Below are 24651 nucleotides of genomic sequence, written 5' to 3' on the forward strand. Positions count from 1 at the left end.
CACCAACCCTGTACCTTATACACAACATCGAAAATATGAACAAATACATCTCATCTTATCTAAGATATACTCACATTTGGTGCACACGTGCTTAACTTCCAAACACATATAGGCTGGACCTTGAAATGAGTTCTCCCCACTCATGCTAGTAGGCCAATTAAGGAACTTGATAATCAGGCTATCCAGCGCCGATCAATTTACTTTCCTCACCAAACCAGGGAAAAGCATTCGTACGTCATCCTTTCTAGAACATGGCAACTCTTCATTCTACTCCACCATGCAAAATTGACATCACCGTTTTCTGTTAAAGGCACAGGTAGCTGTTTGGGCATTACCAAGGTGAATACATAAGTACACTTTAACAATAAAAAATGATATTCAACAGTCACTTGGTTACATATATACAGCATATGTGTGTGTGTGTGTGTGTGTGTGTGTGTGTGTGTGTGTGTGTGTGTATGTGCGCGTGCGTGCACTCTATGAGGTCTATAAGGTTTAGCTTAATTTTTTTCAGAATATTAATTATTTTCCTTTGACAGATGTGTATATTGTTTTAATGTAGCACATTTTTATGCACGAGGCTAGAAGTTAATCTCCAAGGTGCACGATGAAAAGATGGCACAGCCACTGCTTGCACCGCCAGGACCAGACAGCCTCGTACATTTCACCCGGGAATCTCTTGCAGCTATTGAGAGAAGCATTGCAGAGGAAAGAGCCAAGAGACCCAAGGAACAACACGGTGATGATGATGAAAATGGCCCAAAGCCAAATCGTGACTTGGAAGCCGGCAAATCACTACCATTTATTTATGGTGACATACCTCCAGGGATGGTTTCTGAGCCACTGGAAGACCTGGACCCATTTTATAGAACAAAAAAAGTGAGTGTTTCATTCGCTTCTCAAATTAGTGATGTGCTTTGCAATCATTTTAGCACTGTTGCCAAAACTTTTGTGATTTTTACTTTTTTCTTGATGTGACACTTTCTGCTGTATATGTCATATTTGAATATGGAGTTCAGTACTTTCCCTATGAAGTAGAACTGAATTCACTTTATTGTTTTGCTTCTCACTGCATGCTTGCAAAGTTTTTATCTTGTAAGGCAGGAGAGCTAAAGATAAGTCTTGTTTTCTGGCTATGGTACATTTGGTCTTTTGCTTAGAATGGCAGTAGGAGGCTTGGTTGTCTTACGAACTCCTTTAAGCTCTGTTAAGCTTGATTCTTCTATAAGGGCTGTTGTGTATTTGTATTTCTGTTGAGCATTCTTTTCTGTTTGTCACTCTCTAGTGCACCCGCAATGATACTCAAAGTACCTGAACTACTAACATTTCATCTCTCAATTGGGATGCCAATTAGAAGAAATATAACATTACAGTGATGACTCATTACTACAGTTTCCCAGTAGTGACTCAAGTCAAAATTAGTGGTGTGCTCTTGAAGCTATCCCAGACTTATTTTGCTATTCCACTTTTTGCCATTCTTAATGAAATTTTATTTTTGATGTTCTATATTTTGCATTGTAAAGCATTCTGCGATCACATCCTTTTATAGAGGGGCTGGAAAAGAAGCAAATTGAATGTAAAACCCACCGTAGGTTATTTCTCTCTTGTTGAACAGGAATCATATACAATCTATGAGAGCATCAATGATTCAGTGTTCTAGTTTAATGGGAATTGGAAGCTGAATCTAAAATTACTTTGGGGGATTGTACATTGGTTGGATGATAAGGCAAGAAGATGGCAGATGTGTTGGCAGGAAATGTGAAAACATGTATTTTAGTAGGAAGAATGGTAAAGCAGAATATGGGGTTAAAGGAGAGGGATTAGTATTGTTGGATTTCAAAGAGATTGGAAATCCTTGTATCTGAATCACCGAAGTTGATATTCAGATAGAGCAGAGGTTCCTAACCTTTTTTTTATGCCATGGACTAATACCATTATGTAAGGTCTCTGTAGGCCTCAGGTTGGGAGACCCTGAGATCGAGAAAGCAGTTAGGAAGACAATAAGTATGTTAGTCCTAATTGTAAAGGACAGGAGAGTAACTATTTAGGTAATATAACTGCAATTACATGCGGTTTTGTTGAGACCACATCTCCTTAATCTCCTTATTTAAGGGAAGGCATACTTGCCTTACAAAGATGCAGTCAATGTTGGCCAGGCAGATTGCCAGAAACAACATGGTATCATATCACAAGAGCTTGACTGCACTAGATCTCTATTTTCTGGAATATAGAAAGGGGGGTGGCCTCATCAAAAAAAAAAATAGAATGCTTGGAGGGATTGCCCTAGCTTTAGCTCAAATTAAGAACCAGTGTGTATATTCTCAGGACAAGGGAACGGCCATTTAGGAATGGGTAGCTTCTTCACACTGTGGATTATAGGTTCTACAGATGAATAACTGTTGGACATTAAGGAAGTCTGAAATTTAGGTTTAGGAATCGAAGATAGAGTAAAACCAAAAGTTTAGCTCTGGCTTTCCATTGAGAAGCTGTTTGGTCAACTTCTGCTTCTATTTCTTATGGTCCGAGGTCACTGGTCCTGATTATCTGAAACCTACACACTCAGCAGGTACATCTCAGATAATCAGGACTAATCTATCAAGGAATTTTGAATCTTAACTTAATAATGTTCACATTTGTATTTGGAAGGTATTTGTATATTGTTGTAGAGAGAAAATAGTAATCATGAACAGAGAGAAAATATGGTACAAGAATCAGATTATACCATTCAACGCACACAAAATGCTGGAGGAACTCAGCAGGCCAGGCAGCATCTATGGAAAAGAGTAAACACTCGACGTTTTGGGCCAAAAGACTTTAGCAGTATTGGGTATATACTGAATGTATCTGTAACAAATTATTTCCAAGATAAGTATTATGGTTAAGTTTTGCTTTAAAATGAATTACAGTACTGTGCGAAAGTCTTAGGCATATACAGTATGTATAGCTAAGGATGCCCAAGACTTTTGCACAGTACTCTATATTGGTTAAAATATGAGGGTGGTTGGGAAACAGAAATAAGAGTACTTATCTTTGTATTAGCTCAGTAGTATTAAGTATTATCTGGTTGGTAGGTCAGCTGACTTCTATAAATTATTCCCAATGTAAGTACAAATTTAAAATAAAATGACAAAGGCATCCTAGTTACATATGTGCGCCTAAGACTTTTGCACAGTATTGTATTTGTCAGGTTTTTTCATTTTAAATTCTTAAATACCTTTGTATTTTGGTAAACAAGAATGATTGCAGATTGTATTCAGTATTTATTCACACAAGAAACATAAATCTTGTAAAATGTGCTTTTTACATCCAATTCCACCTTACAATTATAATCATGTCATTTTTTTCCTTACAGACTTTTATAGTATTGAACAGAGGGAAGGCAGTCTTCCGATTTAGTGCCACACCTGCCTTGTACATTTTAAGTCCTTTCAATCCTATAAGGAAACTAGCTATTAAGATTTTGGTACATTCATATCCTTTACATGGTGTACTTTTGAAAACTAAAAGGCTTGAATGTGTTTAAGAACTGCAGATTACTCTTTTCTACGTGGAGGTAACGATATTGATAAAATTCATACTCAGTCTACATAAACAATGTATTGGGGCAATAATTCTTTAATTCCATATAGGATTAAATTGCATATATTGTTGGATACCTTGGTGAAAGCATCTAGAAATGATGCTTCTAAGGCTTACCTAGTGATTGTCCAGTACAGTATAACTGGTAGAATTATCCCAGTCCAGAGGAAGCTGGTCATTGTGGACTGCTACATCTGATGGGATTGCCACAACAGGTGTAAGAGTGAGGGAAGGTCCCCAGATAATCAAAGAGTCCACAGGTGTCTTGAGTCTTTCTGTAGGCTGGTGTGTAAATCTTGGAAGATGAAGAAAACTGTGAAACATAGTAAGTAATAAACAAGAGGGTATCTGCAGATGCTGGAAATCCAAAGCAACACACACAAAATGCTGGAGAAACTCAGCAGGTTTGGCAGCATCTGTGGAAATTTCATCATAGCTGGAAAGGAAGGGGGAAGGCACTAAAATAAAAGTGGGATGGGGGAAGGAGGATAGCTGGAAGTGATAGGTGAATCCAGGTGGGTAGGAAAGTTAAAGGGCTGGAGAGGAAGAAATCTGATAGAAGAGGAGAGTGGACCATAGGAGGAAGGGAGGAGGAGACCCGGGGGAAGTGATAGGCAGGTGGGAAGAGGTAAGAGGCTGGAGTGGGGAATAGAACAAGAGGGTAAGGGGGAGGGACTTTTTTTTTACCAGGAGAATTCTGATGGAGAAAACCCCGTCAGGTTGTAGACTACCTAGATGGGTTATACGGCATTGCTCCCCCAGCCAGAGGGTGGTGTCATCATGGTGGAAGAGGAGGCCATGGGCTGACATGTTGGACCAGGAATGGGAGCTACAATTAAAATGTTTGGCCACTGGGGAGTTCCACTTTTGGCTGATGGAGCAGGGGTGCTGGACAGGGTGGCTTTCCCCCCAATTGACGACGGGTCTCACCAAGGTAGAGGAGGCCACATTGAGAACACCGGACACAATGGACGACCCCAGCAGATTTGCAGGTGAAGTATTGCCTCACCTGGAAGGTCAGTTTGGGACACTGAATGGAGGTGAGGGAGGAGGTGAATGGGCAAGTGTAGCACTTTGGTTACTTGCAGGGATAAGCATTGTAGCTTGTTGGATGGAAGTGAGTGGAATGAATCAACAAGAATATGATACAAAATATTAAGTTGAGATATAGATTAGGTTGCTGGTTTATTGATGCACCTTCCCATGATGCACCAGCACCTTCTTCCAGGCACCCTCAGATGGTACAGTTATGATGAGTATAAAACATGTACAGTAGCATGTGATTACAATGAGTACTTCAGAATGTGAGTGTACACTACATTTTATATCATAAAATGAACAGCATTAGTCATTTTAGTAGAAGACAATTCTTACAGCTCATGAAGAACATTGTATCATTACTATGAACCTGAATCCCATCTCTTTCAGGATGTTAAGGAAGAAGATATAACCTTTATTCTGAAGTGGTAACAGGTTTTACCTCCTAAATTTTCAATCATTCCTAGTTTAAAGGTCAAACTGTTTTACTGTTCAGGGCTGAGATGTCATACCTGTCTATGATTGTCAAGAAATAGATGGTTATTCTTTTAAGCCTTTTGGGATCAGATTTAATCTTACCTTTCCTCTCATGTCAGTCCATTTCTCTCTTAGCATGAGTTACTGGGAATGCATTTCGAAGTTTTTTTAAAATTTAGGATTGGGATCTCAACTCAATGCCAATCAATGAGCCTGTCACTTTGAATAACTAACTCTTACAGAGAGCAATCCACTTTGATAATATAATTAAACTCATGCCTAGTATGTCTGGGAAGTTCTCTTTCGCCAAATTGGAAAGAAAGGATATTGCTCCGATTAGGATCTACATTTGAAAATTACATTTACAATAATGATTATAATGGTTGTATTTTTAATCCCTCTAAAATAAACAAAAAGATCATCTTTTATTGTTATTATGTCTGAAATTCAAAATGCTTTAATGATCATATTTTTGTGAGATTTGTTTTTCTTGACTGAATCTTACATTGTTCAGCATGCTCATCATGTGCACTATTATGACCAATTGTGTGTTTATGACGATGCATAATCCTCCAGACTGGACGAAGAATGTAGAGTAAGTGTACAGTATTTTGTGTATTACTGAATTTGCAACATTGAATTCTTAAGCATCTTTTCAACAAATAAATGTTCATATTTTGGCTCATGAATAACTTAAATATTACATTTTTTAAAATCAATTTAAATAGACTACTTCCCATCATGAGCATTTGATAATCCATTCTGCTAAAATTGAGCAAATGCCTTTTAGATGTCCCCTTGAGAAATGTCCTTAAACATTCCCTAACTCGTCTTATCCCTGACCTACTCAGAAAAAGCAAGATTGTTTACTCTGATCAGATTACTTCTAATCTCCTTAAAAAGCTTGCCTTTTGATCAATTTAATATTAGTTGAATTGAGTTGTTCTCCAATATTGGCAATTTATTGTAAACGTTTCGTCACCATGCAAGGAGACACCGCCAGTATGCTGTTGACTGTGGTGTCCTCTGAATGAAAAATATATAAAGGCCAAGCATTTGGAGGACACACCACATTCAACAGTGCACTGATGATGTCTCCTCATATGGTGATGAAATGTTTGCAAGTAAGTTGCCTAGATTGGAGAACAATTCAACCCAAACATCTATAACCCAAGCTACACATTTTCCGAACTATTTCCAAATTTAGTATTGTCACTTGGAATACTTCCGTCTCCTTTACAAATGAAGCATTGAACTCATCTATTTTGAAGATATTTCTTCAGTTACTGATTATTAATCCTAACAGAGCATTTTTTTCCTCAGTTTTAATTTGGATCTGGTAGCTAAGCGATTGAATTCCTATGTTTTTATAAATAATGAAAATACATTTATTCTGTGACGATCATGTGGAGTAGAAATTTAACCCAGAACTTTGGCTCATGCTATGCATAGCATGAATCATATGTTGGACACATAGGATGGATATTAAGTGATGCCATCTGCCAGGTAACGCTCTGATCCAGCTGGATCAACTCTTGTGCTGCCAGAATTTGAGCTGTTGCTTGGACTTGTCAAGTGCGCTGATATAATATCTTACTCCACCTCCTTCCTCAAAAGGAAAATAATATAAAAATTGGAAAGGATGGATGAAGGCCATATCACACCTTCAATCTTTTCTGCCATCCGATAAGATCATGGCTGATTTGACCTTTGCCTCCAACATTATTTGCATTCCTTATCCCATAATCCTGTTGACTTTATAGTCCAGTTATATACTTGAACAAAGTGTAGAGTTAAAGATTTGACATTCATTTCCTTCTGACTTAGAGAAATCCAAATATTTACTGCATAATCTTCTGAGAGAAGATAATCCTCCTCAGCTTGCTGCTAATTAACTGATCTCTTATTGAGAGATTGCTCCTTAGTTCCATTAGGGAAATGTCTTCATAATATACTGGTGAATCCATTAGCATCTGAAATGAAACATAATTTATTTTTCTGGTCTCTATATAGAATATAATGAAGTGATATTTTAGGTTGTGCTCTTTGTGAGGAAGAATAGAAATATGTATTCTGATAAAGAATGTTAACTGGGTGTCCTTACATAAGAAACACTTACCTCAAAAGACAACTGCATTTCCTCAGGAATTAATCAATTGAACTTTTGTAACACCATCTCTGAGGCAAAGGAATCTTTCCTATAATAAGATGACTGTGGAATGGCCTTATCAAAACTCTATCCTGTTGTAGCAAGGCTTCCATATTCTTGTACTTCATTCAACTTTGCAAATTAACAAAATTTGCAAGGATGTTGCCAGGTTTGGAGGACTTGAGTTATAAGGAAAAATTGAATGGGTTAGGACTTTATTCCTTGGAACGTAAAAGTTCGAGAGGAAATTTGATAAGCGGTTTACAAAATTATGCAAGGTATAGATAGATAGGGCAAATGCAAGCAGGCTTTTTCCACTGAGGTTAGGTGGGACTACAGCCGGAGGTTGGTTAAGGGTGAAAGTTGAAAAGTTTAAGGGGAACATGGCAGGAAACATCTTTGCTCAGGGTTGTGAGAGTGTGGCATGAGCAAGTCAATGAGCATGTGCAAGTGGTGCATGCAAGCTTGATTTCAATGTTTAAGAGAAGTTTGAATAGGTACATGGATGGGACTGATATGGAGGGCTATGGTCCAGGTGCAGGTCAATGGGAGTAGACAGGGTAAATGGTTTGGCATGGACCAGATGGGCCAAAGAGCCTGTTTCTGTGTTGTACTTTTCTGATGACTCTGTAAATTAGTAACTCATTTATAGTTCTAAATATTTCCTACAGTAACTTTTTCTTTCTTCTGTGAGTACATCCAGATCTGTCTGTCCATCAATACTTAATATTCCTTACAATTTAAATATTTCTATTCTTCCTTACAAGGTAATATATTATCACATTTCCCCTTCCATGTGCCATCTTTGACATCTCATATAGTTGCAGACTTCCAGTCATTTCTTGAAACCTACCTAACTTAGTCATAAATCCAGAAAAAAACTGCTAATGTGTCCACGAGTAGGACTGAGATAAAAAACAAATATAGCAGTTGCTCTGGCCAGTGCAGGTGCTCCTAGCAACACCTTTGACCTGGAGAAAGTGACTGGAGTTGAAGGAGAAGTTGAATGGTTGGACTTGTTCAGCCAGAGAAATGAGTGCATTGGTGGAGGGTAACTGGTTAGGCTTCTGTTTGAGAAAGAGCAGAGGGTGCTCCAGCCCAGTGAGGTGCAGAGGGATTCCTCATCCTGGTGAAGTAGGGAATTGGAAATTGTCACAGTGGCAGCAAGTATCCAAAGTGCCAGATGTATATGGAAAGAGACTAGACCAAGGAGAAAGAAGGGTGTCAAGGCAGGAAGGAATTTGATTGGTGGGGTAAATGTAGGCTGAATTATGATGAGTGGGATAGAAGCAGGCTGAAATATGATTGGTGGGGTAAAAGCAGGCTGAATTATGATTGGTAGGGCAAAAGCAGGCTGAAATATGATTGGTGGAGTGAAAACAGGCTGAATTATGATTGTTGAGGGTAAGCAGACTGAAATATGATTGGTGTGGTAAAAGCAGACTGAAACAATGCATCTGCAGGTTTCTTCAGCAAGTTTGGCCTTTGGTTATAGAAAGGTCTGCCTCTAAGACCATGGACCAACCACTATCAAGGGCATCCTTACCTTGTAAGACAAAGGGGAATTTTGGTAAGTTATGTAATTCCCAAAGCTGAATTGTTGTGAAATTGTGTGCTTTGGGCTGTGTGGTTCTGGAGAAATGAATGTTATAATGCTAGTTGCATTTAATGTATAGGCAGGAGCGAAGTGCTCAAGCAATGAGAGGGGTAAGAGATTTGTCCAAAGAATGGCTGCCATTGTGGGATAGGTGGCTGTATTGTAGGTTGAGGGGTGATAGGTGGACCCATGAAGCTGCATCTTTTACACGGCTGTGCAGAAAAGCTACAGCTCTAGACACGAAAGGATAGGCTCTTGTAAGGCCATGGAGTTGCTTCCCACACTGCTTCGATTCCAAGGTGTGTAGCCAGTCATTGTGGGAACCTTCCGTAGATGCTTTCCATCAGAATTGTTGTGTCCTCACACCTCGGTGTAAAACTGCTCCACCTCCTGTCACTGGGATATGTAGATTAGAGCCGACACACTTCCTCCCCTATATTGTAGCCCCCATGTTTTCAGAGTGCTCTAGCCTAATCAAAGCGTGACCTTTGAGAGCCTATGACCCAAATCAGTTCACACAGGAATAGGTCAGCATGAGCGTGGCATTAACTCGCCAGTGACAGTGACATCAAGTCAAAGGCAATGATTTGGATTCAAAGCGTTTTCATACTCTGACCCAGTATTAATTTCTAACTTGTATTTCTATGAGTAAGCTCAAATTACCATGCTATAAAGTTTCAGGATGAGAAATGATTCACTTTCTAGGCATTTCACCAATAGGGCGTCACAGTAAAATAGTGATTAGCACAATGCTTTCCAGTACCAGCGACTTGGGTTCAATTCCCGCCACTGCCTGTAAGGAGTTTTTAACGTTCTCTCGTGACCATGTGGGTTACCTTGGGTGCTCCAGCTCCCTCCCACAGTTCAAAGATGTACCAGTTGGCTGGTTAATTGGTCATTGTAAATTGTCCTGTGGTTAGGTTAGGATTAAATTGTGGAGTTGCGAAGCGGTGTGGTTCGAAGGGCGGATTCCGTGCCGTATCTTAATAAATAAATATAATATTCCAGATCTATTTCAAGAGCTCCTACATACTTGGTAAACAATTTTTTTTTTATTTATTTCCCATGGCAGGAATTTGTGTCTAACATGTACTCTATGTCCTTCTCAAATGTAACTTGGGCTCAAATCCCAGAAATCAACTACAAATTTAAAAAGAAGTTTAATATAATTGCAGAATTCCATAATATTTGATGTATTAGAAGTGGAAGACATTTTTATAGTAGAAATCGTCATTAAGATCAGTCTTTCTAATGGAAATTTATTGAAGTTTCCCTTTTTAGTGATGTTTACCAGAAAATTGCTGAACAGATTTTTTATTGTTATTCTAATAGGTATACCTTCACTGGTATTTACACATTTGAATCACTTATAAAAATTCTAGCAAGGGGCTTCTGTGTAGATCACTTCACATTTCTCCGCGATCCCTGGAACTGGCTGGATTTCAGTGTCATTGTTATGGCGTAAGTAAAAGTCAAATATGCTCAGTGTTATTTTACTCTGGGACCATGTTCTCATAGGCATAACTGTAGGATAATGCATTCAAAAGGCAGTGTTGTGCACTGTATTGATTTATTCCTGATAAACAGCAGTGTCTTTTCCATGACAGAGGCTGCTTGGTCATGAAGAATTGAGATCAATTGTCTGAGAAATCCAAAGCAACACACACACACACACACACAAAATGCTGGAGGAACTCGGCAGGTCAGGCAGCATCTATAGAAATGAATAAACAGTCGATGTTTCGGGCCGAGACTCTTCTTCAGAAGTGACGTGGAAGGGGGAAGATGCCAGAATAAAATGGTGGGGGTGGGGGGGTAAAGAAGAATAGCTGAAAGGTGATAGGTGAAGCCAAGCAGGTGGGAAAGGTCAAGGGCTGGAGAAGAAAGAATCTGATAGGAGAGGAGAGTGGACCGTAGGAGAGAGGGAAGGAGGACGGAATCCAGGGGAAGGTGATGGGAAGGTGATAGGAAGGTGAGAAGAAGTAAAGGGCCAGAGTGGGGAATAGAAGAAGAGGGAAGGGATTTTTTTTTTTACATTTCTGATTCCTCATCATTGCTTGATGACTTAGTGGGTAAATGTAAAACATTGAGCCAAACAAGAAAGTTCCAGCTTTGATTCCTGGTAAATGCTAATTAAACTATTTTCATTTGGGCTAGTGGTGAAATGCTGAGATTAAGTCTGATGCATTTTGGTTTGGAAGGGAAACAAAACAAAAATCTTCTAATTGTATGCTTTATCAGGTTACTTATCAGGCATGCAGAGCCTGTATGTCTGGCATTAATCGTTGTCTGGGTTTGCACATGAAGAGTCATAATACATTTGGAGTGCCCTTGGGTGGCAGAGTGGATATTCATCTCTACCAAAGGAGGCATAGGGGTCTCCTTCCCTCTGCTAGCCTGCAGGTCACCTTTGGGCAAGGTATAGCACCTCCCACCACCCCCAGTCAGGGTTCTGTAAAACCTTGGGAGCAGGTGGTGCATATCACAAGTCCTGATTATGTGAGCACTGTCGCCAGGCAAATAATTTCTAATAATGGCTGGGGTCACCCATCTTGTAAAAACACTGCCCAGAGGAAGGCAATGGCAAACCCTTCTGTAGAAAGATTTGCCAAGAACAACCACGTTCATTGAAAGACCACGATCACCCATGACACGGCACATAATGAACGAAGGAACGAATGAACCAGAGGACTGTCCGCATTCACTGGACTGCTTCCTACACGAGTAGTTAATGCCTTTACAGTGGCAAAATAAACACTGAAATAAAAATTATTATGAGTACTGCCACCACGCTGATTGTCATTCAACTGTATCTAATGTGCTAACACCATAGTGCAATGGAGAACAGGCATGAAAGAAAAATATTTTTAAATAATCCCCTGTTTAAAGTGAGCATATTTGAGAAATGATACTGAAATGTTTCTAAAGCCAAAATTAACTGTGATTTAATTCTACAGGTATGTAACAGAATTTGTAAACTTAGGCAATGTTTCAGCTCTGCGAACTTTCAGAGTATTGAGAGCTTTGAAAACTATTTCAGTAATACCAGGTAAGAAGTGAATGATGCTCAGTGCTGGCTGGCCCGCAGTTGTATTCTTGTGTGCTGTTACTGTGTTTGTCTGTGCCGTCGCCTTTTACAGAGTTTGCGGACCTGGGCAATGTGTCAGTGTTGAGAACATTTTGAGTTCTCTGAACTTTGAAAACAATTTCAGGTGAGAGCTGGGTTAAACACTGAGGCTGATCTTTCTTTATTGCAATTAAAAATAAGGTACAATGGCAGCAATCAGTAAAATATTTTGAAATTCAGAATACTTGGCTTTTCAGTGTTAATTTTGCTTGTGGCTCAGCCTTGATGTTTAACAACTTTTTGCATGAGATATTGCCGCAGCCAACTTGAGCAGTTTGCTTCCTGTAATGTCCATTCCCATTCCGATCAATAAATTACTTAGTACATTCTTGGAAGCCTCTCTATTGAAATTATGCAATTTTCAACTGCACAGATGCTGCTGCTTTTCATTGTTGTTGCAAAATATCCAATCGCATGTTTCGTAATTGCCTGCTTTCTGCAAATTCTCACAAATTTAAGTTATTTCTTGCTTGAGATTGGCAAGTAGAATACAGGAGGAACTGGATTAAAATCAGAAAACATTGGAAATACTCAGCAGGTCAGTTGAGGACCTGAAATGCTAAGTCAGTTTCTCTCTTCAGGTGCTGTCTTAATTACTTACTGCCCATTACACTGCTGGTGTTTAGGGCAGCAATGAAGGTCCTCCATGTCTGCCTGTCCACACTGATAAAGGATTCTTCATTGCTGTTTCCTTAAGAATTTTTTTGACCACTCAGTGTTGTTAGCCCTGAGCTGAACCCCCAAACCTGGAGGATCAGTGGACCACTCTTAGCCAGGTCTCCACCCTTTGACCTATTTAGCATGGGTAACCCTCCCAAGAGCCAAAGCAGAAAGCCCTGACTCCAGCCAACATAGCTCTCCGGGCCAATGAGGCACGCAAGATTCCAAACTACAACAAGGTTGTGGTCCTCTTGAAGGAGATGCTGTCTGACCTGTGGTGTATTTTCAACATTTTCTGTCTCTATTTCAGGTTTACATCCTTTCCAATTTTTGTTGTCTTTTCAATTATGGGAAGAACTGATATTTCCTTGTTTTAACTAACAAGCGTGCGAATGTTAACTGAAGGACTGATGGGTTTTATTTTGCAGGTCTCAAGACCATTGTGGGTGCCCTGATCCAGTCAGTGAAGAAGCTGTCCGATGTAATGATTCTGACTGTTTTTTGTTTGAGCGTATTTGCACTAATAGGGCTACAGCTGTTCATGGGAAACTTAAAACATAAATGTGTTCAATGGCCGCCTGAGTTCAACTTTAGTACAACTAACAGCTCATTTGTTCTGAATGACACCATGGCCAATGAGACAATGAACACATTTAATTTTGAGAAATACATCCTAGACACAAGTAAGCACTTGATGTTCACATTAGTTAATTTATTTGGACCGGATTAAGTCAAGCATCATCTCTGTATTTGTTGTAAAAATTTTATTTTAATATTTATCGATGTGGAAGAATAAACAATAGAAATGATAATTTGCAGCCAGGAAGTATATCTGTGATGGTCTATTCAGTTTCAGTGTGCTCTAAAAATTTAACGAAGTCTGTAACCTCACCACTCCACCAACCACCCTGTCCTATGTTGCAACTGCCCAAGTTAGAACCATTACATTCCATTTCTTGAAATAAGGAACAAAAATTAGTCAGTGTAAAAGTGTACTCAGTAGGCAACTGGACTTTGTGGAGAGAGAGGGAAAGAAAATCAATATGGTAGTGTTCTTGAAAGCTTTCAGAATCAAAATCAGAATCAGGTTTAATATCACCAGTTGTGAAATTTGTTGTCTTTGTGGCAGCAGTACAGTTCAATACATAATAACAGAGAAAAAATGTGAATTACAGTAAATGTGTGTATATATTTAAAATTGTTAAATAGGTAGTGCAAAAAGTCATGAGGTAGTGTTCATGGGTTCAATGTCCATTCAGAAATCTGCTGGCAGAAGGGAAGAAGCTGTTCCTGAATCATTGAGTGTGTGCCTTCAGGCTCCTGTAACTCATTCCTGATGGTAGCAATGAGAACACGGCATGATCTGGGTGATGGGGGTCCTTAATGATGGATGCTGCCTTTTTGAGGCATCGCTCCTTGAAGATGTCCTGGATACTATGGAGGCTAGTCCTCCTGATGGAGCTGACTAAGTGTACAACTCTCTGCAGCTTACTTCATCCTGTACAATAACCCCCATCCCCCCCCCATACCAGACAGTGATGCAGCCAATTAGAATGCTCTGAAGTGATGAAATTTCACTGCCCTGAACTGTTAATTTTCTTTCCATCACCCTGCTGAGTACTACCAGTATTTTCTGCTTTTCAGCCAGATATAAAGCATCAGAAGTATTTTGTGTTTTTAAAATGCATTTGCCCAAATTAATCTACATACTCAACACCTTCCCAATATAGAGGAGAGAAAATTTGTAAAGAACACTATTTATCAAATTATCTCCTGTTTGGAACAAGTATCTGATAATTAAAACATCTGGTGCACTAACATTTCATATATTTTAAGAGATGTTATGAGCATAGTTTATTCAAGATCTTTAGAGTTTCTCATCAGAAATTCTACCAATGTTATCCACATCTGAACCTAACTCCCGGTGATGAATAATGGTGCGCCACATGATCCAGCCAGTGGTCCAAGAAATCATTTTATGTATATATTGTTTGCTTTTGCACTATTTTTGATCTATTCAACACACACACACACACACACACACACATATTTTAACCTTATTTATTTATTTATGCATTTCTATATTATCATGACATATGCCTGTGATAATAACCCTGATCCTGATAAAGATGGTATCCAGAAGTTTGGCTATTCACGAGTTGCAGCTTCACCAAGATCAGTTTAAGTTGGCTTTGAATTTTTTTGAGAGCAACCTATAGAGAAGACAACTTGCTTTCATGCGAAGATTTTGTCTCATTATTCTTACTTAGTCACTCACTTACTTTGCATAATTTCCCCCACGACTTTTGTAAGGATATTGATCCTGTACTGGAATTCAGTGCAACAGGTATCAGCTCTCCAGAATATTGCAAGGCTTGGGCATTCCTACTTGCATTCAATATCTATACCTGTGATTGCAGTAGAGATTTCTAATAGTTTATGAAACCAGGGTCATCTGCCTATGATTAGCTTGTTAATTATAAATTGAGAATTCAATTTGGAATGTTCTTAGTCTATATATTTCAGCGGCACATCTGATAAACTTAATGAATTATTAGGTGAAATATGCTTCAAAGATTCAGGATTCAAAGTACATTTAGTATCAAAGTATGTATGCAGTATACAACCCTGAGATTTGTCTTACCCACAGACAACTAGGAAACGAAAAAAACTGTTCAAAGAAACTTTTTTATATATCACGCAATTTCCCTTAAAAGTAATTTCATTATTACAGTGCCCTTAATATTTCATTAATTTGCAATCTTTTCAATATTTAAAAAGTAATTTTAGTATTTTAATATATGTTTGAAGGGTAGGCAGACTTCAGAGCTTGATGTTTCTATCATTCATTCTCTGAGGTTCTTTTGTTACGGATATCTGTGAAGAGTACGAATTTCAGGTTGTATATTGTATTCACTAATTTGGGTATCTCATTTGTAATAGCATCAATGTTTCATTTGTGTTGCTTTTATCTGCTTTCTTTAACATCAAAGTTTTAAGATATATTGCATTGCCAATACCATAGAAAACTAACGAAAATGCCAAACAGTCAGTTCTCATTCTCTATTACTTAAACACAGCAGAGAATTGCAAGATTATTTTTAAACCCTTGACAAAAACTATATTTATCTACATGTATAGGCAAGTGTGTTTCCAGAAAAAAAAGCTAATAATATTTTGTTATCATTTAATTAACAGAAAATTACTATTTCTTGGAAGGATCCAAAGATGCACTGCTCTGTGGTAATGGTTCAGATGCTGGGTGAGTTATCACATTTAATTTTGCTTTGGTTTTAGAACAGATGAATAGTTACGCTTAAAGAAATGAATAAATAATAGATTTGTTAAGTAAATGCCATGTAGAATAGTGGGATTGGGATATATAAGATTGTAATAAAATTGGGCAAATTAATTAAAATCACAAAAGAGAGCTTGCAACTATCAACTTAATTATTGATGATATGTTAACTAGCAGAGCTGTGTCTGAGTGTATTTGCATTTATGTCATTTCAAAGGTTCAAAGGTACTTAATATCAGAGAAATGTATACAATATACATCCTGAAATGCTTTTTCTTTGCAACCATCCACGAAAAAAAGGAGTGCCCCAAGAATGAATGACAGTTAAACGTTAGAACCCCAAAGATCCCCCCCAGCTCCCCTCCCTCCCATGCGTAAGCAGCAGCGAGCAACAATCCCCTTCCCCCCACTGGCAAAAATAAAGTGCACCCGCTACCAGCACTCAAGTGTGAGCAAAGCAATAGTAAAGACACAGACTTGCAGTTACACCAAAGACTACGTTGTTCACCCAATAACTTGGAACTTATACAGTTCTGTGCAGAAGTCTTAGCCACATATACGTATATTACTATGATGACCAAGACTTTCGCACATTACTCTACTTATCAATGTGGATAGGAGAGTGAGTTTGTAAATCTGGCAGGAGCAAGGGAGGTTGGGAGGTGAGGGTGGAGCACCTTGGGAGGGGTGTGGGATAGGTGACAGAGGAAGAATGCCAGAGGAGGAGGTAGTGCAAATGCAGACACACCCAGCCTGGAGACACAGGGCAAGGTCATTTAATTCCAAACAATTGGTTTCTTGATCATTACAGAATGTCCCTCTTGTGCTTCCTGCCCCCGCCCCTCTCCCTTCCTCTTGCCGCAACCATGATTCCCCTTTTCCTACCCCTTCTCACTCTCAGTCCATACTAGAGACCCATATCAGAATCAGGATTATCATCACCTATGAAATTTGATTTTTTTTGTGTGGCAACAGCACAGTGTAATACATAAATTCACTACAATTCTGTGCAAAAGTATTAGACACTCTAGCTATTTATACAGTTCCTATAAAAAGTATTGACACCCCCCCCCCGGAAGTTTTCAAGTTTTATTGTTTTACAATATTGAATCACAGTGGATTTAATTTGGCTTTTTTTGACATTTATTAACAGAATAAGACTCCTTTGTGTCTAAGTGAAAACAGATCTCTACAAAGTGATCGAAGTTAATTACAAATATAAAACACAAAATAATTGATTGCATAAGTATTCACTCCCTGCAAGTCAATATTTAGTAGATGCACCTTTGGCAGCAATACAGCCTTGTGTCTGTGTGCATAGGTCTCCAACAGCTTTGCACGTCTGGACATTGCAATTTTCCCCATTCTTCTTTACAAAACTGCTCAAGCTCTGTCAGATTGCATGGAGATGATGAGTGAAGAGCTCCTTTCAAGTCTAGCCACAAATTCTCAATTAGATTGAGGTCTGGACTCTGACCTGGACATTCAGGACATTAACTTTGTTGTTTTTAAGCCATTCCTGTGTAGCTTTTGCTTTATGCTTGGGGTCATTATCTTGCTGGAAAACAAATCTTCCAAGTCGCAGTTCTTTTGCAGATTGCATCAGGTTTTCCTCCGGGATTTCCCTGTATTTTGCTGCATTCATTTTACCCTCTACCTTCACGAGCCTTCCAGGGTTTGCTGCAGTGAATCACCCCCACAGCAGTATGCAGCCACATCAGGGTAGAGTTGGTGTGTTTTTGATGTGTGGTGTTTGGCTTACACCAAACATAGCATGTAGTCTGATGGCCAGAAGTTCAATTTTGGTTTCATCAGACCATAGAACCTTCTTCCAGCTGACTTCAGAGCCTCCCACATGCCTTCTGGCAAACTCTAGCCAAGATTTCATATGAGGTTTTTTTCAACAGCAGCTTTTCCTTTGCCACTCTCCCATAAAGCAGTGTGTTCTTGTATCCGTCTCCTGACTTGTGCTTTTCAATAACCTTTTCGCAGAATTGCTTAGAGTGTTCTTTTGTCTACATGGTGTAGTTTTAGCCAGGATACTGACTCACCAGCAACTGGACCTTCCAGATACAGGTTCGGAAACGACAAACAATTGAAAAACCTTGACTGCTCACGGTGATCTCCATTTAAATAATTGTGTGACTTCTAAGACCAATTGGCTTCACCACTGATGATTTGGCGTGTCATGCTAAAGGGAGGCTGGTGAATATTTATGCTATCATTTAATTTTTGGTTTATATTTGCAATTAATTTAGATCATTTTCTAGAGATCTGTTTTCACTTTGACATGGAAGTGTCTTTCTGTTGATCAATGTCACGAAAGCAAAATTAAATCCAATGTGATTGAATTTTGTAAGACAATAAAACATGAGAACTTCCAAGGGGGGGGGGGGAGGCGAATACTTCCCTAAGAGTTTTTCACAATATTGTAAGTAGTTCTGTTTTTGAAACATCAGCAAGGTATTCACAATCATAATCATGAAAGGCATACGAGTTTTTGAGGTACATCAACTTGAATTAAGTTTTCTGACAAAGGGTCTCCAGAAAATCACTTCAAATTCCAGACAAACCAGCAATGCGGGAATGCTTTTATGAATGAGAGTTTAGAAAAAAATCAACATGACAGCTGTAAATTATAAAAAGTAAAGGTGTTAAATATTTTAATTGTGCTTTCCATTATTTCATATTTTATTTTTTTCAGTCAATGTCCCGAGGGCTATACATGCCTGAAAGCTGGAAGAAACCCCAATTATGGTTACACCAGCTTTGACACATTCAGCTGGGCATTCTTATCATTATTTCGGCTGATGACTCAGGACTTTTGGGAAAACCTTTACCAGCTGGTAAGGATGGTTTATCATGTAACATCAATGGAAAATATTAGTTGCAAAATATTGTCACTGTTTTTCAGTAGTACAATCTACAGCACATTTCACTCATATAAAATTAATCATAGTCAAATTAAAGGCAATTATAATCTCAGCATTCACAACAGAATAAAGTCCTGGTGCTTCCTGAAGCACCTCAGCACCGTCCACCACGAGCAGGGTTTCCCGATGGCCAAACATTTTAATTCCAGTTCCCATTACCGTTCCGACATATTGGCCCATGGCCTCCTCTTGTGCCAAGATGAGGCCTCCGTCAAGGTGGATGGGCAACACCTTATATTCCATCTGGGTACCTTCCAACCTGACAGCATGAACATTGATTTCTCCTTCCGGTTAAAATTCTCTCACCCTCCCCTCTTCTTCTATTTCCTGCTCTTGTCCTCTTACCACTTCTCACCTGCCTATTACTTCCCCCAGATCCCCTCCTCCTTCCTTTTCTTCTGTGGTCCACTCTCCTATCAGATTCCTTCTTCTCCAGCCCTTGACCTTTCCCACCCACCTGGCTTCACCTATCACCTTCCAGCCAGCCTCCTTCCCCTTCCCCACCTTTATATTCTGGCACCTTCCCCTTTCCTTCTCAGTCCTGATGAAGAGTTTTGGCTCAAAACTTCAAATGTTTATTATTCCCCGTAGATGCTACCTGACCCACTGAGTTCCTCCAGGATTTGGATTTCCTGCACCTGCAGACATTAAGGAGTTTGAGAATAAAATCCCGGTTATTTTTGGCCATCTCTAAAAATACTATCAGTAATTCTTTCCCTTTTCATGTATTACAAGCTAAAACATTGAAGGTATTTCCTGTCTCCTTATTTTATATTTCAATTTACCTTTTAATGATTGATTCCTATATTGATCATGCATACAGGCACAATGTGTCACTGAATCTGTATCCAGAAATTAAGTGGTGTTTGACAGCTGACAGATATCCATCCCTCTCTTTGGAGAAATTGGTATTTTAATGAAGACTGAGATTGAGAGGAGATTTGATAGAGGTATACAAAATTATGAGTGGTATAGATGGGGTAAATGGAAACAGACTTTTTCCACTGAGGTTGGCTGGGACCCTTCACCCAGAGGTCGTGGGTGAAGGGTGAAAGGTGAAAAGTTTAATGGGACCTGAGGGGAAACATCTTCACTCAGAGGGTCATGAGAGTGCGGAATGAGCTATCTGACCTGCAGAGGGATTTGCAGTGGGAGGGGAAAGATCCAGTTGTCGTGGTCCATGTGGGTATCAATGGCGTAGGTAGAATGAGGAAAGAGGTTCTGCTGAGGGAATTTGAGTAGCTAGGGACTAAATTAAAAAGCAGAACCAAAAAGGCGGTAATCTCTAGATTACTACCTAAGCCACGTGTAAATTGGCACAGGGTTAAGAAGATTAGAGAGTTAAAAATGTGGCTCAAGGATTGGTGTGGGAGAAGTGAGTTTGAATTCATGGGAAACTGGTACTGGTATTGGGGAAGGATGAAGCTGTTCCATTGGAATGGGCTCCACCTGAACCGTGATGGGACCTAGATCCTGCCGAGTTGTGGATAAACTAAGTAGCAGGGGAATGGGTTCAACAGAATGAAGAAATATGGATAAAGTAAAAGAGAAAAGTGTGGATAAAGATAAGTAAAAGCAAAAGTTAAAAAAGAGAAGTAAGGGTGCAGTGCAGAAAAGTCAAGTGCATAAGGGACAAAGATTACGAGATTTTAAAGGCGCTTTATCTGAATGTCCATAGTATTCGTAACAAGGTCAGTGAACTTGTGGCACAAATCAGTACAAGGGGATATGATTTAGTGGCCATTACAGAAACATGGTTGCAGGGTGGAGAGAATTGGGAATTAAATATCCAAGGATATCAGGTAAAGCGGAAGGATAGGCAGGAAGGTAAGGCAGGTCGGGTAGTACTCTTAATTAAAGATGAGATCAGGGCGATAATGAAAGATCTAAGGAGCAGAATGTTGAATCCATCTGGGTAGAGGTTAGGAATAGTAAAGGGAAAAAAAATCACTGGTGGGAGTTGTCTTGTGGGCGCTGGATAATAACGTTACTGTGGCACAGGCAGTAAACAGAGAAATAGCTGAGGTATGTAATAATGGAATAGCAGTTATCATGGGGCGCTTTAACTTGCACATAGATTGGTGAATTAGGTTGGTCTTGGCAGTCTTGAGGAAGACTTCATAGAATGCATACATGATAAGATTACTGAACCTACAAGCGAACATGCTATCTTAGATCTTGTAGTTAGGGATCCTCTTGGAAAGAGTGATCATAGTATGATTGAGTTTCTCATACAAATGGAGAGTGGAATAGTTTGATCGAAAGCCAGTGTATTATGCTTGGTCTCCTTACTTAAGGAAGGATGTACTGGCTTTGGAGGCAGTGTAGAGGAGGTTCACCAGGTTGATTCCAGAAATGAGGTGGTTAGACTATGAGGAGAGATTGAGTTGCCTGGGACTGTACTTGCTGGAATTCAGGAGGGTGAGAGGAGATCTCATAGAAACATACAAAATTATGAAAGGGATAGATAAGATGGAGGCAGAAAAGTTGTTTCCACTGGTAGGTGAGACTGGAACTAGGGGACATAGCCTCAAGATTCGGGGGGAGTAGGTTTAGGACAGAAAAGAGCAGGAACTGCTTTTCCCAGAGAGTGGTGGATCTGTGGAATTCTCTGCCCAATGAAGCAGTGGAGGCTACCTCAGTAATATATACTTAAGACAAGGTTGGATAGAATTTTGCGTAGTAGAGGAATTAAGGGTTATGGGAAAAAGGCAGGTGGGTGGAGATGAGTCCATGGTCAGATCAGCCATGATCTTATTGAATGGCGGAGCATGATCGACAGGCCAGATGGCCGACTCCTGCTATTTCTTATGTTATTATGTACCAGTGCAAGTAGTGCATGCAAACCCGACTTGAATATTTAAAAGAAGTTTGGATAGGCAAGGGTACGGAGGGTTATGGTCCAGGTGTAGATCAATGGGAGTAGACAGTTTAAATGGTATGGCACAGACTAGATGGTCCAAAGGCCTTTTTCTGTGCTGAATGTTTTTATGACTCTCTGACTCTATAAACTGGTGGTGTAGAAAGACACTGCCCAGAAGAAGGCTATGGCAAATTACTTCTGTAGAAAACTTTGCCAAGGCCAATCATGGTCATGGAGTCCATGATTTCCTGTGTGATACGACATGGCACATGATGATGATGATGGTGTAGAAATTAAGGAACTGATAAAGAGCAAAACTTATCCTCAAGTAGCAGTCATTTGAATGGCATGATTACAAACAAGACACAGAACAAATTATCTTAGTTTAATCAATGTCTAGCTCTTAAATGAGGTGCTGAAGCAACCTATTTTTGATTTTATTGAAAGTGATAGACAACTTCCAGAGTAAGGTAAATGCCACTGCCGTGAGTGAAGTGATTACATGACGGTGATGATCACATCACTCAGAGGGTGGTGAGAGTGTGGAAGGAGCTGCCAGCACAAGTGGTGCATATGAACTTGATTTCAACAGAAGTTTGTATACTTGGATTGTAGGGGTATTATCTCAGTGCAGTTTAAATGATTTGGCATGGACCAGAAGGGCCTGTTTCAATGCTGTATTTTTCTATGACTCTATGACAGGGAATGATCTAAATATTCTGAGAAGAAAGGAAAACACCAATGTTATAAATGAATGCATATTTAACATTAATGAATTAAGCTGGGGTTGAGAAGGTGAGAATAATCCTTGTGCATTTTGTTTGAATGGAAAATGCACTTTGGTTGAGTACAATTTTGTGAATCAGTAATGCAGTCCACAACACCCCAATGTAACAACTGCTTGAATACCCTGAAAGAGCTGTTGTCTTTCAGGGCCCCTATTCCATATTCCACACATTTACCTTGCTCTTCAATAGTACAGGAGCATGTATTGCCCTAGAGCACAGAAATAGACTGTTCAGCACATTGTGCACAGGCCAACCATTAAGTATATATCTATACTAATCCCATTTTCCAGAACTTAGCCTGTAGCCTTCTTTGCTATGGCAATTCAAGTACTTGCCTTGATACTTGAAGGCACCGAGAAAATCTATCTTCACCACTTCCACATGCCCTGTGTTCCCAAAATCCTCTCATTGTGAAAAATATATTTCAGATCTGTCCCCTTAAATGTACAATTGCTCTCTGATGTATACACCTGTGCTGTGGCAAAAACTTGTTAACTTTATTTATGCTTCTCAGTTTCTCAGAACCCCTCTAGGTCAGGGGTTCCCAACCTGGGGCCCACTGACCCCTCAGGTAATGGTAGGGGTCAATGGTATGAATCACAGTCAGACTATTGATCAAACAACTAACAGGAAGGGTTCTGGAACAGATCAATGTGATGTGATACACCACAGGTCACATGCTTCCACTCACAAAACATTATCAATATCTATCTATTTCCAAGCCAGTCATGGATCCATTTTGGTAAGGAGACAGCTGGAGTTTGTTGAAGCTAAGCGTTCTTTGTTTTCGTAGAGTTTGGAAGGTACTTCCTCTGTCTAGATTATAAATGGGCTCAGTTAACAAGGTTCATTGGCACCCAAGTTATGTTTAACTTCTTGGAGATGAAACCAGAGAGCGATTTTGAGCGAGGCTTTGTCTTTGGGCATGAGTATGTGGTAAATTGCCAATATAATGCTGATTCTTTTTGATAATGATTTCCCTATCAATCATGCTTACCTTGTTTGTAACACATATCTTCTTGTAAAAGGGTTACCATCCTGATTGTTATTGTGCAGTTACAAGGCACACTGAATGTGGTACATTCTTTATAGTTGGTTTACAATTTATTAATGTCAGGGTCACTAGCAAACTCAAGTGCAGGAATCACAGAGACTTCGGCAACTCAAACATAACAAAAGATTTATTACAGAAATTAATCAGTAAATCTAACAAGAACTCAGGTGAACTATACAGAGTCCTGATAAACTGAAATCACTCATGAAACATAGAAGAACTGGGTCAGAGTTTCACCAGACAAGAACCAAGTAAAGAGGGGTTAACATGCCCCCCTGAAGTACACCCTGGAGCTCATAGGAATTCAGACAACCAGACAGCCCCGGTGTCCAGACAAAGCAATAACTCCCAAAGACAACAACTACAAAATCCCATGAAAATTTAATTATCCCAAATTGAATAAAAGTAATAATTACAAAGAGTTTAACAATCCCCATGATGCAAAATGAGACACTTGCAAAGCAAAGTGAAAAACCAGAGCTAGTCCAAAGACAAACAATTAGTCATTCATAATCCATGGGACACTGCATATCCACAAGATTACACTGAGATAATACAGTCCACATAGTAAATGACCCCTAGTTGTGACAATTCACATATAATGAATATCTAATTATTTTAATGATGAACTTAAGTGGCCTTCTTCAATGCCATAAATGTTCAAGATTTCTGTGAAACATTTTCCCAAGGAAGTTTGACTTGAACTATTCATTCTCACATGAAAGTATATTGTCTTTATGTAATCTCTGATTTCTCAATAAAGACAATCTAAGAGTAATGGGGAGTTTAACACTTTATTCTATCAGACCCTGAGAGCTGCTGGAAAAACATACATGATATTTTTTGTGCTGGTCATTTTCCTGGGATCTTTCTACTTGGTCAATTTGATTCTGGCTGTTGTTGCAATGGCCTATGATGAGCAAAACCAGGCCACCTTAGAGGAAGCAGTACAAAAAGAAGCAGAATTTCAGCAAATGCTTGAGCAACTAAAAAGACACCAAGAAGAAGCTCAGGTAAGGTTCTCATCATGTCATTTTGTAACACTTGTTAAAAATGCCATGTTGCATTTTAGTAATGATCAGTATAGT

The 24651-nt window shown here is 39.3% G+C and overlaps 1 protein-coding gene across 3 annotated transcripts in view; it reads left to right on the top strand.

Moving 5' to 3' along the window:
- The window catches only part of scn1laa (sodium channel, voltage-gated, type I-like, alpha), a 225497-nt gene that overhangs the window by 63063 nt on the left and 137783 nt on the right, over positions 1 to 24651 (top strand). For 2 of the 3 annotated variants that reach the window (XM_063052347.1, XM_063052348.1), the window contains exons 2-10: positions 563 to 879; positions 3353 to 3470; positions 5599 to 5689; positions 10173 to 10301; positions 11798 to 11889; positions 13056 to 13310; positions 15826 to 15889; positions 18630 to 18771; positions 24370 to 24576. In XM_063052347.1, the coding sequence (XP_062908417.1) occupies positions 616 to 879; positions 3353 to 3470; positions 5599 to 5689; positions 10173 to 10301; positions 11798 to 11889; positions 13056 to 13310; positions 15826 to 15889; positions 18630 to 18771; positions 24370 to 24576 (1362 nt within the window). In that variant the 5' untranslated portion in view covers positions 563 to 615. The remainder of the gene's footprint in view (positions 1 to 562; positions 880 to 3352; positions 3471 to 5598; positions 5690 to 10172; positions 10302 to 11797; positions 11890 to 13055; positions 13311 to 15825; positions 15890 to 18629; positions 18772 to 24369; positions 24577 to 24651) is intronic. The other variant, XM_063052350.1, reaches the window with a different exon arrangement.

Source organism: Mobula hypostoma, chromosome 6 (genome assembly GCF_963921235.1).
Source record: "Mobula hypostoma chromosome 6, sMobHyp1.1, whole genome shotgun sequence".
NCBI lineage: Eukaryota > Metazoa > Chordata > Chondrichthyes > Myliobatiformes > Myliobatidae > Mobula > Mobula hypostoma.